General features: G+C 24.8%; 2 protein-coding genes across 16 annotated transcripts in view; one reads left to right on the forward strand and one right to left on the reverse strand.

Annotated features, from left to right (window-relative positions):
* LOC114132507 (GTP-binding nuclear protein Ran) lies at positions 1-12,035 on the reverse strand. Of its 2 annotated transcripts, none has more exons than XM_050197960.1 (5): positions 12,017-12,035; positions 1,290-1,543; positions 641-829; positions 411-581; positions 1-348 (listed from the first exon to the last, which is right to left on the reverse strand). In XM_050197960.1, the coding sequence occupies exons 2-5, from the start codon at positions 1,530-1,532 to the stop codon at positions 304-306; spliced, it is 648 nt and encodes a 215-aa protein (XP_050053917.1). In that variant the 5' UTR covers positions 1,533-1,543; positions 12,017-12,035; the 3' UTR covers positions 1-303. The 2 variants fall into 2 exon arrangements, with proteins under 2 accessions (XP_050053917.1, XP_027853779.1); XM_027997978.2 differs by lacking the exon at positions 12,017-12,035 and adding an exon at positions 2,359-2,527.
* The window catches only part of LOC114132506 (syntaxin-1A), a 24,873-nt gene continuing 16,278 nt past the window's right edge, over positions 8,376-16,970 (forward strand). For 13 of the 14 annotated variants that reach the window (XM_050197948.1, XM_050197946.1, XM_050197949.1 and 10 more), the window contains exons 1-3: positions 8,376-8,675; positions 10,263-10,367; positions 12,582-12,681. In XM_050197948.1, the coding sequence (XP_050053905.1) occupies positions 8,643-8,675; positions 10,263-10,367; positions 12,582-12,681 (238 nt within the window). In that variant the 5' untranslated portion in view covers positions 8,376-8,642. Of the gene's footprint in view, positions 8,676-10,262; positions 10,368-12,337; positions 12,445-12,581; positions 12,682-16,970 lie in introns of those variants that run through there. The other variant, XM_050197955.1, reaches the window with a different exon arrangement.

A 16,970-nucleotide genomic window follows, 5' to 3' on the forward strand; every position in this document is an offset into this window, starting at 1 on the left:
TTCTGTTGATATTTACTGAATGTAATTTAATGTTCATAATAAGCACACATACTATGACATACAATTACAATATAAAATAAAAAAAAAAAATTAATAAATAAACTGTACATTAGATTGATAATCTGATTTTCTGAGTTAAATAATAACTAACTAATTTAAGTTTCTGTTTGTTGGAAAAATACAGGCAAAGTTTATTATTAATAAGTATATATATAAAAAAAAGATTCAACTTAATGTGCAAGAAAATCAATTAATTGAGACAATTCAGACAGACAAATCATTGAAATTATGGGGACTAATAAATTACAAGTCTTCATCCTCGTCAGGCAATGCTGTTTCTTGAGCCTCCTAAAATAATTATTAATTTTGTAAATTTGTGTTATCATAATTACATTATATTTCATTTTTACCTTAAGGTCTTGTTCTATTTGATCTTGCCATTGAGGATCCATCTTAATTTCAGGAGGTACAAGAGCAGGCATTGCAACAAACTCAAGGTTGGGATCACCGATTAATTTTCTGGCCATCCACAGGAATGGTTTTTCAAAATTGTAATTACTCTTTGCACTAATGTCGTAATACTATAAAAACAAAAGATTAAGCAATTGTTCAGGATCAAATAAAGAGTATTTAAAAGAACCTGTAAATTCTTCTTGCGATGGAAAACTATTGTTTTAGCTTTTACTTTCCTATCCTTGATATCCACTTTGTTGCCACAAAGCACAATTGGAATGCCTTCACATACTCTCACCAAATCTCTATGCCAATTAGGTACATTTTTGTAAGTGATACGGCTAGTAACATCAAACATGATGATAGCACATTGACCCTAAAAAACATTTAATATAGAATCTTAACATCATAATGTAATTTTTTTAATATGAATATGAGACTTATTTTTTTTTAAATTGATACATACAGTAAAAATATTGTGTAAGAAGTCTTTTGTATTACATACTTCAATATCTACATTTTTTTTTTTTAATAACTAAATTGAAATTAATTTAAACTGATCCAACACATGATTATAAAACAATTGCATATTAACTATTATGAAATATGGTTTTGATAAAAATACACAGATCAATAAATTATCAACATTTGCCATTAAGTCAATAGTTTCCCCACCAGTTCCTGTACTGTGATAATAAATTATAAAAATTTTATTAAAATAATTATTATTTATTCTTTCATTAGGTAGGTATGATAACTATAACTTCTTATTAATATTTACTGCAGAGTAAAATAAACATATAAATCAGTTTTTAAGCAATACATATTATAATTACTTGAATATAATATCCGTCTCTGAGACCTCCAAATTTCTCTTGACCAGCAGTATCCCAAACATTGAATCGAATGACACCACGAGTTGTATGGAATACTAACGGATGTACTTCTACTCCCAATGTGGCCACGTATTTTTTTTCAAATTCACCAGTCAAATGACGTTTAACGAATGTTGTCTTGCCAGTACCTCCATCACCAACCAATACACATTTGAATGTGGGAACATCATCGGGTACATTCATTTTATAGTTTTCTATATAAAATCAATATGCACTTATAAATAAAAATAAAAAAAATATGTTTTTAATAGTCAGAATTAGATAAGTTTTTGATTATTTACAAAATATAGGAATGTAATTGATTTAATGAGTTCCAATGAGAAATAATATTTGATATTGAATATATATATTTTTTTAATTGACTTAATTATCACATTTTACATTTTTATCTTGTACATGTATTACAACTTTTATAAGTTTACATACAACTATTAGGTTTTTAGCTAAAATGGCAAAAACTCATATTAATAAAATAGTACCTTATAATTAAAAACATTTTATTCCGAGACAAAAAAAAAAAAAGTCAATTGTTTTGATAAGGATACCTAACCTAATAGTCAAATACTTAGTAACCAGTACAAATATTTCAAAGAAACTTTTCAATTGTATAAAGACAAATGTTCTAATAAATCTAATGATGTACGTTTGAAAAATGTTAGTGGTAATACTTTATCAATAATGGTATAAGGATAATTTATTATAATTTTTAGTAGGTAAGCATAGGCGGCAAGCCTATATTAGCTATAATAAATCACATGGTTCAAAGAAAAATATTTTGAAGGAATGTTGCAACTAATCGATAAACGCAAGCTAAAACAAATTTGATGATTGACCAATACTTTTAAGAATCGATAAGTATTTCATTCAAGAGAAACCCGATTATAACCTAAGATTTTATGAATCATAGTTTAAGAAAAGATGCTCGGCATAGAGTACTACTTACGATGAAAGCGATAATAGTTGTATACTGCTTAAACACTAGCAATGGTAAAATAATAAGATTACTTACGTGTTTATTAATTTTGTGTAAGCAATATAGGTGAAAACGAATAAGTAATGACAATGCCGTACAGTACTACTGTATACTGTAACGGATTCCAACGGCTTCGTCGGAGACGTGAAAAAAACGCGCTCGAGAGTCGTGATTGCAAACAAGGAATGATGGCGTCAGGAGAGTAGGAGACCGCCTCTGATGCCGCTATCACGTCACAACCCGCCACCGGAACTGTCATATTCTACAGTGTTGCCAAAATGTGTGGTCGTCAATGCGACCTGTATTTTTAAGCGCCATTATTTGAACATGGGTTACTGAATTTTAGACTATAAATTGAGCGATGAATGTATTGATTTTATCATGATGAGTTTTTTTTTGTGTCAATACACGATAAATAGTTGATAAAATGCTTCGATTTTTAAAAATGGGGATGGTTTTGAATATTTAACTGAATCTATAGTTTGTAGTTTTGAGAGGTAAAACTACTAAAACTTAAAAATTCCCAGTTCTTATTTTTATAATTGGGAAAAACAAACAAAACATTAAGAAAAACAGTAATTTTTATGCATATCCAATTTTAGAAAAAATCGATTCGTATTTTAGTTTCTGAATGGAAATAGGAATGTATTGATTTTATATTTATGGTTTTTTTTATTTTGTATGTGTGTGTAGATTCAGCATAACTTATTAAAACAATGCTTTAATTTCAAACTTCAGGAGTGGTTTCTGTCGTTTCCGATGGCAAAGTGAATATCCTTGGTAAATTAAAGATGTCAAAAGTAAGAAGTTTTCAGTAATTTTCAAAAAATCGGGAAAAACCACAAAAAAGTGACTGAACAACACCCAACGGGAATTTTTACGCAAAACAAGTTTTCGACAAAATCGTTTTTTTATATAGTTTTAATTCAAAACTAATCACTGTAAATACTTGAAATTTTTATCAAATGTTTATATTAATGTTATCAATACACAGTTAAATTATCAAAATATTCTGGCTTTTTTTAAGCTATTTATAGACTTTTGAATTTTTTGAAATGTCAATAAAAAATTTTGGTTACCTAAAAAAAATTTAAACTTTAATACAAGATTTCATATAAGTTGTTATCATTGCAGTAAAAAAAAACAAACAAAAATCGTTGTCATGATTTTTTTTTTTATATAAGCGTTTAAAGATTAAATTTTTACGAAGTACGTCAAAATCGTGAAAATTTTTAAGTAATTTTGTAATTGAAAATTCATGAAAATTTTTGTATTTTTATTTAAAGTTAAAAAATTCGACTCTAAGTTTAACATAAGTTTTCCTTCAAATAGCTGTAAAGAAAACTCGACTCGTCATTATAGGAAAAAATGTATGAGTGCTTGAATTTAAAATTTTTACGAAATTGTGTAACGATGACGATTTATCCTCAAACGATTTAAAATATTTGTTATAATTCAAAAAGCATAAATCGTAGATACTTGAAAATTTCATTAGTTATTTAGATTGGCATTTTCTTTATATAATTTAATTTTCAAATCTCACATAATGAAAGTTCTTCTGTCTTTTAAAATAATTATATATATTATATTATTGTAATAATATAGGTATATGTCACTCACTAATAATAATTATTATTATATTTGATGTACTTATTGTACATTTGTACCTACTTATTTTGTTTATTTTATTAATCCTTTCTCATTATTCTGAAACACTTTCGTTAAATATATACTAAATTTTGAATAAATGTATATAATTATGTAGGTTATAATTTTTAATAATTTATAGTTACCCATACCATTGTGAATTATAATTATTATTATTATAATAAGAATATTTTGTATTGTACGGTAAGTAGGTATTGTTATATGTAAGTTTAATTGAAACATTTATTACACCTTAAAATTTAAATATAAATTACAGTAAAACCTCTCTATAACGGAATCGCTAGGGACCATTAATGTTTTCCGTTATAAAAAGGTTAGGAGGATTCCGTCTAATAGATGGTCCGTTATAGAGAGGTTTACTGTATGTAGGTACTAAAGATTAAACATATAATATAGAATTGCCAACACAAAATAATACACACTACACTTCCTGGCTCTGCAGTTCTGCACATTTTAAGAATTTCCATGAACTCAAATTAAATTCAACGTATTACTTGTTGAAAGAACATCTCACTAGTATGTATATTGTCCTTGTCTATACAAACTTACAAATGTGTAACATAGATGTAACAAATTAATGTTTAGCAGTTCTCATTAAGTTTTGATATTTGAGAATTGAGTGAATTTATCTATCTATGATTTTAAACTTATAAATATACAAAACAACATGTTATGTCATATTTTATGGTTTGTTGAAAGTATTTTTAGTTTTAATTTTAATTTTAAAGTAAGTATAAAATATTAGGTATACTTTAAAAATACTCATAGATACCTTTTTTTTTTTTTCCGGTTGAATCGACGACCGGAAGGGGACCGATTTCGCATTACTTCCTTGATCGCATTACTTCCTTACTACTCATAGATACCTATAGGTACGTATATGTATCATGTATACAGTATGCGTATTAGTAAATCTATTTAAATAAAATAATAATACATATTATTTTTATTAAGTATCTACCATACGTAGTAGTACCTATTCTATCTCAATGCAGTGGTTAATACGTTGACAGGATGTATTTTTCAGAATATTATGTTTCCTATTCACTGATTTAACTAATTAACGGTTATAGTGTCGATCTGGTACACCAAAGACACCTGGAGGATTTTTTTTAAAAGTTCTATACTCTTTGATAGTTAGGTAACTGTAATTATAGGTCCCTATCGGATTCATCCAATATCTATGTATGATATACATTAATATATTAAATAGGTATATTAGTATAATATTGGTCAGTACTTTGTGTTCGATAATTTTTAAAAATTACTTTGGATTTCATGGTAATTGGTAATACTAACATAAATATTCACAACAACAATAATTAAGTTAGGTTTATCTTAAGTTATAAGTATTAAATTTACCTATACTCACTAATTAATTATAAATTATAATATTAAATTTTATTATTTTATTACAGTCAGAAATAGTTAACTAAATAATATAAATTATAAGCATATAACTAAAATACATACCCAAAAAAGATAAAAAAAAAAAAAAAAAGAAGAAAAGATAAAGATTTTTAAATTTTAGAGCCACTATAATAATTACTAACGGCACCAATCCAAAATATACCTATCTATAGCCAGAGTGGGCCTAGCAACTATGATCAGACCGACACTTCAGTGGCCATCAGTGATCTTCATCTTGCAATCGGCTATTATTTTTCAATGTAAAAACAAAATATAAAATGACCATTCTAGGTACTGATGATTAATAATATAGGATAGTAAACTTGTTCACTGTTTGACTTGTTATCGCCCCATCATAGAAAAGTTGTGAAAATATATCGTCTTACATTTCGGTGATCAGTATTTTTCTATAAGTATCTCAAATCTCGGTATCCATTACCTGTAGATTAATTTATAGAGTTAGAGTGTTATATATATATTTCTGGAAACGCGTAAGTACTTCTTTTAATATTTCAAATTTTATTTTATACGCAGTAATCATGTTAGAATCGGTTTATCACATAAACCGTACTATACGTGGTATGTACAACTTAAAGTGTTTGCATATAACCGCCTAAACTGCCTATATAATAAACATAATTAACATATTAACTTTATTATTTTTAAAAATTTTAAAATATTGTTAAAAATTAATTACTGTAATGATAGTTATTTTCTGCAATATTTAACACTGACATTCAATAAATAATAATAAAATACATAAAACAATAAAGAATATAAGCTATCTGCCTATGAGTAATGGACAGCACGTCATAACAAAATATAAATAATAAATAGGTAGGGTTTTGTACTCACGGAATGTGATTACGACTTACGATTAGCGTTAATTTAATAACTTCAATAGTATTTGCAATGACTTATAATGACAGTTTTTTAAATTGTATTTTAGCCTTGTTACTATAAGTAGTCTATATTTAACTACTATTTTTCTTTAAACTTCATAAATTGTATTACCACCGACTACTAGACTAGGTACCAAAGTACTTAAGTATCAATACCTAACATAATGTCTGAAAAGTATACCATAGCTTAGGCTATTAAAGTAAGGTTGTGTTATTGTAGTTAGGCAATCTGTAGGGTAGGCAGTCCACTTTGTATTTTTTAAATAAATGTTCTCGTTCTCCTTTTTTTACTTTTTTACAGGACGCAGAAGGTACCGTAAATAAGGAAAAATAGGAACTACATAAGCTTAAGTGAAAATATATTCATGTGAAATTAATTTAATTATTTAACTATATTTTCTATAGGTAGGTAGCCAGTTAATATTCTATATTTCTATAACTATTCTTAATGTTTCTTGGGGAAGGGGAGCTAAAAATATAAAAGCTTCGCCCTCGCACCCCTTGAGAGAAATGTTTAGTGTAACAATATAACACATGAAAATTTAATAAAGTATTGACTAAATACATTCTTCGTCTATCGTTAAAATTTAGAATTCATTATATTTGAAGAACAAATAAATAAATGTAGCATGTAGACATAACTGAGCAGTCTATACATTTAAACATTAAACTCAACATTCATCAATATAAATGAAAATTTAATTTGTTTTTTACAAAACATTGATGAAGATAAAATTATAAAAATAACATACAACAATGTTTTAAATTATTTTATATACATTATAAATGTATACGGTGATTAGACATAGTAAATGTATTATGTATATATATTTAAATATTTGTTTAAACTAAACAATCAGTACATATATTTTGCAGAAAAAGCCATTTTTGTTATTGGTATTCTTTACTTATTATTGATGTTCATTAATTTAAAAAATATACCTAGGTAAAAGGTAGAATACTAACGCATATAGTGCAATAAAATTATAGTATAAAATGATCAAATGGTTTTAACGTATTGTTGCGTGCAGTGACGTACGCAGAATTCGTTTATGAGGGGGGTTACCATTTATATATATATATACATTAAATGTTATTTATGTAATATTCCATAAAAGAAATCATTATACATGTTTTACTTAGGGGGGGGGGGTAAACCCCTAAAAAACCCCGTCGGTACGCCACTGGTTGTGTGGTCTATTAAAGTAACAACGAATATTTTCGAAGGTACCTATCCAATATCCTGTTTCCATATCAATTTAGTTAGGTATAATGAATATCTAGTTAATTTTTTTTCCCTCTGGTCGTGTGGTATTCAGATCTGGGGCTAAAGTCAAACTCAACCCTCTAAGGCTCTAATATAAGACAAATACAAACTTTTCAATTTATATATCTTAGACAAATCATTGTAACCAGACCCGTGGTACATAATTAACAATGTTCTACATATATTACGATCTACAAAGCCTAACAGTAAACGAAGTAACGATTCGACATAAAAAAAATGTCATTTCAAATTCTTCTTCAACCAGAACCGACAGAGCCGAATAATCTCATTTATGATATCAATCATCATTCCCAATAATTTATCCAAAAAACTTAAAATAAAATAGCCAAGAAAAAGTCTTAATATATTTTAAATAATAATAATAAAAAAGACGGTTACTCCTCAAAACCCATTAAATTAATTAGGAGGTTCTGTAGCTGAACGGTTTCCATTCTCAAGTCTATTCAAGCCAATTTTCATTACAGAAATTTCACTATTTCAATATCATATTGTAATTTGTACTTATTGTGTTCAATTGTATAGATTAAAAATTCAGTATTTATCAAAAAAAAAAAAAAATAAATAATTCTTTTGAAACTTAATTTTTGTAGGTATAATTTATTAAATACTACTTAATAAATTATAACAAAACGTATTATACCAATATTAGGTGGAATAACAAAAATACAAAATATTATATTGAAAATGTTAATCAATATTATCGAAAGGCGCTAACTTTTTACGTTGGCTAGACTGGTCTAGATTCGTTTTTTGGTCCACGGTACGCGCAGCCGCGCAATATTTCACTCGCAGGTCTGCCGCTGACAGTGCTGTAGTTAGGAAGTATGTATTGATTTTTATCTCGTCCCTTTTTCGAGTTTTCCGCACGTTCGGAGTTTAATATTATAAAAGTTAATTTTTTTATCGTTTTTCTCAGTTATTTTTTTTAATCTATATTATAGTGTTATTTATACTTGTGTCTGTTTCACCGTTTTTACCAAATGACGCGTTTATGAGACCCAACCGTTTTCGGCTAGTCTGTGTATCTATTTCGCGTTTCCATACTGTAAATAATGGCTAAAGACAGGCTAGCGGCTTTAAAAGCGGTATGATTTAAAAAACATATATATATTTGATATTGGTGGCAAATTTACGTTATAAACATTCTTAACCATGTACATCTAGTACAAAAGTTTTATCATTATCAACAACTTAAAAGCTAACATCGATTTGCCTATTAAGCTTAATACTTAAACTTTTAATAGTTATCAGACGGTTTAAAGTTAGACGTGCGACGAAAGTACTCAATTTTGAGTCTGAGCATACGTAAAATTGATGTATACTTTATTATTTTATTGTAGATAACCACTATCTGCTGAGTATTTAAATTTTTTTTATTTTAATTAACTAGGTAACTAAAACTAGGTAGTTAGTTTAAAATTAATGAATGACTGAACCTATGCTGTTGTGTATATACTTATTTACAATTTATTATTACTTACCTATATAAAATAATATTCCTATTGTTTTTGTAATACTAATGATGTATTGTACAATGATTTTATTTCTTCAAAAGATTATTTTCTTAATCATTTAATAATAATGAAATAATTAGATTTATGATCATTATTATATTATGTATAGATATTACTAAGTAACTGAAATATAGATATTTGTATTTTTTTAGTTATGTACTATTAAAAGACAATATGTGATATGATGATCCTAATGAAGTGTTAAACTGAAGATAGTCAACTAAAAACTGAAATTTAATCATAATTTGGCTCGAGATAGTTAAAATGAAAAATATCTTTTAAAAAACATTAATGTTATAATGGATGTAGGTACTTCAATTAGGTTACTTGTTTTTTATTTTCCTGCTACCAACCTGTATTAAATTTATCACTCTGTCCTCAGAATTTTATGTGTTCAATCTAAAATCTAAAATTTTAATATTTCTGTGTATCTCTATGATATATGAGTAGGTTAATCCATTATATGATTTGTTTATTGAAAAAAAGTAAATACTTATTATATTTAAAATTGGATTTTACTATATCTTAATCATGTTAGTATGTTTTCAGTTTAATCTATGTATTGTATATATACTTTAAAGTGCATATATATCTAACAAACATTAAGGTGATAAATTGTATATGGTATGTTAGTGGAACGATAACAAACAAGTACCAAAAAAATGTTTTGGAGAAGGTTTTAGTTTTTTGAAAACCAGATATTGAAAATTATAAGCTATATTTCTCTATTTTTTTTCTGTTCATAAATACTTTTAAAATTAAAAATATTTATTTTTGTTTGTACTATCTATATTATTATAATAAAATATTATACCATACTACTTAGTGTTTGTAATAAGTAATAATTATAAAAAAAATATCCTATAGTTTTTGATCAAAAACTAAGTATATACATGTGTGTTCTATTACTATTCTATGATTACTGACTATTATACCAAAACCTAAGTGATTTAGATTTATGTTGAGTATCTACAATATTTTCTACTTATGAAGTATATAAACTAAACTATAAATATTTTAAGAATAAAGTTATATGTTAGTTTTTACCTATTAACATTTATTTTTAACATATCTACTTACTAAAATTGCCCTGACAATTTTAATTTATTTCTAAGTTAGTTGTTATTATAATAAACTCATACATTTTATTTATTTTAGGCTCAAAGTGATGATGAAGAAGGAGGCACCGATGATGTGGCTGTTAGTTTGGAAGGCCGGCAAGATGGATCGGGAGCTGGATTTATGGATAAATTTTTTGAAGAGGTAAATATTTTTATTATTGAAAATGGAAACGATAGATTAAAGAAGATAATTACTAAACTAAAAAATATATTTTAATTTAAATTTATAAATTTTCTTAAAAAAAATTAAAGTTTATATTCTGTTTCAATTTACATAATATAATGTATACCATGTATGTGATGTAGTTTGTAAACAATATAATTTTTGCTACTTATACACTAACATTTTTGTTTTAGCTATATTTCTTACATTTTGAAAAAAGTAGCTTGGTTATTAAAATAAAGGATTAAATAATTTAAAAATTCAAAATTATTTTGTACTTATAGTAAATTTCAATAAATATATTGTTATTCTTTACATTTTTAATACTAAATGAGCCAATTTAATATAATAGTTAAAATATATGTATATCATATCATTATAATTTATAAAAAAAACAGCTAATCTGAGTTAAATTATGGGTAATGATTTAATTTTTAAAAATAGACCATGATTTATCTCATTTTTACCCAGTTTTTATCTCATTAAATTGTATTATATATTATTGTATTGAGTATAGATATTTTATGTACTATTTGTTACCGAGGATTATCGATTGACTATTCATTTTTTTATCTCCTTGCTATCCTTGCTCAACATACAAAATTTGTATTCAGCAAAACCAATTGTGTTAACTTTATTATTGAGGCGAATTAACCTAATACTAAACTTAAAGGTGAGAATAATATATGGAGTACCTCATAGGCTTTTATTAATATTTTAATTTTTAAACTAGTTATGATCATTTTAAAATTATAATTTTTCACATTTATTTTAGTACTTTATAGTATTTGATTAGCATAATTCCTGTGTCTATAACTATGTAGGTGGCTAACAGACAAACGGCTGTATCTGTCACTATCACTATTTTTCAGGAGACCCAAAAAATCATTTTTTATTATTTTGTATTATTTTCAATAAATAAAGTAGTAATTATAAACTTAAGATTCAATTAATTTATGTTTACGTCCACTCATATTATTTTGGAAAGGTTTATAATTTATATGTTTATACTGGTGCATAAGTCAATTGTTTTTTATATCTACTAATTAAATCATCAAAAACGATGGATACGGCTACTAGTAAAATTGAAATAACTTAATGATAGTTGTAGCTAGAATCACCAGAGTGAGCCCATTCAATGTATTTTCTATTGCTTATTAAAAATCAATTACTATGGTGGATACATCTAAAGTGGTGGATACAGCCGTTTGCCTATTAACCGTCAATGTGTTAATGTTGGCTTTAGGGCAATTTTAAAAACCACTGAATAATCACACATAAAAATGGAAGCATTGCCTTGATATCTGATGATGGTAATGTCATAGTAGTTGACTATCTGTCGACCAAGGCACTCAAAATGTTAAATATAAAAATAATATAACTAAAAATTACTAATTGTAATGTACCTGTGCCTATGTATATAGGTAGGTATTTTTTCTAGAATTTTTTAACAAACATTTTCTGTATAAAGAATTTTTAAAAAATACCTAATAAAAATAGTTTTCTGAAATCTTAAAGACTATTTAATTAAACAATATTTATAAAATAAAATGTTATTAGTTAATCGGTACTTTTATGAATTACAAATAACTATGTTACATTATATAATGTATTATTTAGGTACTTACTTGTATCATGCAGTGTTGATTTGTATGATAGTAAATTATTAATAATAAGTTAGAAATTAACAATTTAAAATAACAATATTCACTAAAAATTTACTAACTCAATTAATTTTGACAAAATAATTATTATAGACGTACAAAATATGTATTCTTGATTTTTACTATAAAAAATTATAGTAGTTCAATATTCATTAAAATCTTCAAAACTATAAGTTTTATATAAGTGCTTTATAACAATATTGGTTAGTCAAATAAAAGATAAGCCCGGAGATAAACCTATTTACAGATAAAACTTTTTAATTAGTGTTGATAATTGTATCAGTTTGTAATTCATTCTGCCTAGAAAATGTTCATTTTTGTATGATAAAAATAAAAATTTTATAACAATGAATTCAATTTACAAACCCTTATTGTGCGATTTTAAGCTTGAGGTTACTTTCAAATATCTAATTTATTTTTATTATTATATATTTATTATGAAAAATTAGTGTTGATTTATTTAGTTAATTAAGTTACCTAAATAATTAAGTTAAATTAGTTAATTCATTCAAAACTATTTATGTTATAGGTGGAAGGTATCCGAGGGATGATAGATAAAATCCAAGCAAATGTGGAAGAAGTGAAGAAAAAACATAGTGCAATTTTATCTGCTCCTCAGACTGATGAAAGTAATATAACTTTATTCATAATAAATAATAAATAATTTAAGAGTTGACATTCTTTCAACATCTAATAACAATGTAGTATATAATTACTAAGGAATTATTTATTGGGGGTTTATATACTGAACTATAGATATATAACTTATAACTTTTTTTATTTCATAAAATTCACTAATTAATAAATTATGCCATGTTGTAATATTGTAAGTAGTAAGCAATTAAGCTTTAAACTAAAATTAAAGAGGTAATAGAAAAATCAAATGTTTGAGTTGTTTCTTTTAAAGTAGTTCTTGTGGATTTATTTAATGTTATATTATAATTTTCTACTGGGACTATTAAATTTTAAAAATTGTTCAAAGCTTGTCGTTTTAAAGCTTAAGGTGTGATATAAATGTATAAATATTATTTAACTTACATTTTTAGTATACACTGAAGTAAAATTACATTGAATATTATATAAAACCATAATAAGTTTAAAATAAAAAAGTCATATAGCTATATAAATTATTTATTGAAAGTTGTAGGTAATTTATCTTTAATATAAATTTAAGTTAAAGTTAATATTCATGAAATTTGTTACAATTAATTAAAAAAAAAAAATTAAGTTTAAAAAGTATTGAATATTATTTAATTTAATATTTATACTATGTGGCTAAGCAGAAATATGTGGTAGTGCCAATGTGTAATATCTCTTGCTCATCTCGGCCACTTGTGGCCTCTTTCTCTAGGTAGGAGACTATCTTGAAAAAAAGTGACCATTATAATATATTAATTATGTTAACTGTTATTTAAAAATTATTGAATTATGTTTTAATATTTTTTAAAAATTATTTAATTATATTTTAATATTATTTATATTAAAACTGAAATTTTAGTTGAAATATATAATTATTGTTAGTTTTATTAGTGTAACAGCTTACTAAAAAAGTAATTAATTTATATTAAAAAATAATATTTTATATTATTCCTATTAAAGTTGAAGCTTTTTTTTTATAAAAAAATTCAATGTTTGATTTAAAAATTTTATTCTAATGGTATACTTACTGTTTAATTATAATGATTAAACTTAACAATACACACAAGTGTATGTTAATGTTATGAAAAAAAAATATGAATTATCTTTAACTGTACTTGAGCCCTTCATGATTATAAAAAGTTGTTTAGTCATCAAAAGTCCATCAAAAACATTTTACTATTGTGCAGTGGCGTACTCACAGGGTGGGGGGGGGTTCATGGAGTTTGAACCCTCCATTGGACGTATTTTTTTAGATTCTGAACTAATTGATGAATTAATTGATTTTAACTTAGGGGGTGGTTTCCGATGGCAAAGTGAATATGTTTGGTGCATTATAGAGGTTAAAAGTAAACATTTTCTAACAGTTTTCAATAAATCGAGAAAAACAAAAAAAAAGTGATGGAAATCGGGAATTTTGATGTAAAACCAGTTTTCGACTAAATTGATTTTTTTTATATGGTTGTAAGTAAAAAACTAATCACTATAAACACTTGAAATTTTTACCACGTGTTTATATTATCATTATTAAAACATGGCTAAATTTTCAAAATATTTTCACTTTTTTTGAGCTATTTATTGATAACTGAAATTTTCGATTTTCCTGAGAAATTTTTTTTGAAGTGTCGATAAAACAATTTTAAATGGCCAAAAAAACTTAAAATTTTAATACAAGGTTCCTTATGAGTTGTTCTTATTGTAGTTAAATAAATCAAATATTTTCAGCCACAATTTTTTTTTATAAGCGTTTATAGTTTAAAATTTTACGATGTACGTCAAAGTTGTGAAAATTTGCAAGTAATTTTCTATTTGAAAAATCATAAATTTTTTGTGTTCATATCTTAGGTTAAAAAATTCAATACTAAGTTTTCCATAAGCTTTCCTTTAAACAGCTATAGAGAAAACTCGAAACATTATTATAGGAAAAATTTTATGAATTTAATGTTAGAATTTTAAATTTTTACGAAATCGCGTAACAATAACGATTTTAAATATTTGTTATTATACAAAAAGTATAAGTCGTAGATACTTGAAAATTTCACCAGTTATTTAGATTGACATTTTCTTCACATGATTTTAATTTTCAAAATATTTCTCTTATTTTAATGCTATTTATAGGCATTTATAATTGTTATAATTAATATTTAATTACACTAATTATTACGAGTATTTTAGTAAATTTTCATAGTCCCCCCCCCCCCCCATTGAAAATTCCTGAGAGCATCACTGCTATGAAGTTACATCTAGTTCAGTTATCTAAGTTTGAATTTCAAGGCAGTACCTTTTATTAAATGCTATTTTTTATTTTTATTATGGAATTTCTGGAAATTTCAATGAATAAATGGATTTGTAAAATATGTAAAATGTTATATTATTATTTTTTTCTAAAAATTTTTTATTTTGTTTGATTAAAATTTTAATTAATTTTAAAAATTCATCTTGGTGAATTATTTAATGTTTAGCTTGGTTCACTCTGAATCATAAATGAAGTATAGTTAGTCCCGTTTCAATTATTATTGATTTAATAGATTTATGTAGTTAACCCATCATGGATAATTAAAACTGAGCGTACAGTGTGATGAGTCTTTCTAGCCAATACAGGGCCTTTAACTGTGCTAAACTAGATATTAAATTGCATACATCATAATACTTGCATAATTCAAATACATTATTGACTTTTTTATTAAAATAAATTATATTAATTTTTAAAGTAAAAAATAATTGTATAATATGTATATCACATAGTACTGTTATGTGTATAGCCAAAATATGTTTTAATCACTTAATTTTTATTTTTAATGAAGTAAAGTTTATAATTTTTTTTTAATAAAATAGTAAAATTACATTTAGTCTGTTTAAAATAACATGACTTGTGTTCGCGTACGGTGGGTGTGGCTAACAAACCGTACGCCAACGACGGACCACACTATACTTTTTTACATGTTAAATTAAATGAAGTCTTAATTTAAGTTTTTGATTTGGTCTTTCCTTTCTTGGGATTAATATGTAAATTAATTTTGGTGTTTTCTAAGACTTTCTGAATTCCAAAATGGCTCTCCAAAAAATTAATTTGTGAACTTTGGGCTGTAACAAACATAACATACTAATTAGAAATAATTAAATTGCTATTTTGATATATTTTGTATCATAGTTGTGAATAAAATATAAATATATTTTCATTATTATCAACTAGTATGGTTAATTTATAATTATGTTCTAGTACCTAACCATTTAATATAACTAATAACCATTTTAGTTTACCTTATAATTTATTAGTATAAATAAATAATTATAACATAGATATATAAATATAATAAAATATATAACTGACTATATAAGTATTTGGTATGCTAAAATAATTTTTGAAATTTGGATGTTTGATCTATTAAAAAACGGTGATTGTAATTGTAATTTATTTAAATAATGTTATTAGCATTATTGTCAAGTTTAATTAAAAATATGTTTAATCAATAATTTTAAGCTTTTATATATTTAAAGTTAGCTTATATTGTAGTATTTTTGCTTATACTTATAATTTGAATATGGAAATAGTTTTCTGTTAAATATTTGAAAGTTTTGACTTATTAAAAGTTTTGTTTTATGAAATAAAAAAAATATTACCTATTATATCTTACTGATAAAGTTTGCAGTTAAGTATCAAAAAAACTAATTTTTCCTATTTTGGAAAGTAGTTATCAGAATGTATTGATTGAGGTATTGGTTTTAAATTAAGTTTGTTTATTTAATTTTATGTCTGTACACTTTAAGTAGAAAAACATAATTTTTTTATTATTATAAATTTTTTATAATTGGTTCTTGGTAGTAAATTGCGTTTAATTTGTGATTATGGGTATGAATATCCGATTTGATTCATGTTTCTAAGTATGATACAGTTTTTAATATTTTGGCAGTTACCTATATTTAAAATTAACAAAATTTATTAAAATTGCAAATAATTTTTGTAGTTTAAAGTTCATAAATATTTTATTTTGTCATCTTGGTTTCTTGGAAACTTTAAAAGAAATAAAGTGTATGGCACAATAATATTTTATGAGCAATTGAAGTTTGAATGTTGCAAGAACCATTTATTGCAGATATTGTATCAATTTTAATTTATCGTTCCTTGAAGATTTACAGAAACCTAACCTACATAGTTAGGTACTTATTAATAACATTCAATAATATTTATTGACAATTGTAATTAATTGTTCTAACATGTATAGTTCTAGCCTACATATTTAAAATATTGTAATGTATTGAGTCCTTTATTATTTAAATTATA

The sequence above is a fragment of the Aphis gossypii genome, chromosome 1 (genome assembly GCF_020184175.1).
Source record: "Aphis gossypii isolate Hap1 chromosome 1, ASM2018417v2, whole genome shotgun sequence".
NCBI lineage: Eukaryota > Metazoa > Arthropoda > Insecta > Hemiptera > Aphididae > Aphis > Aphis gossypii.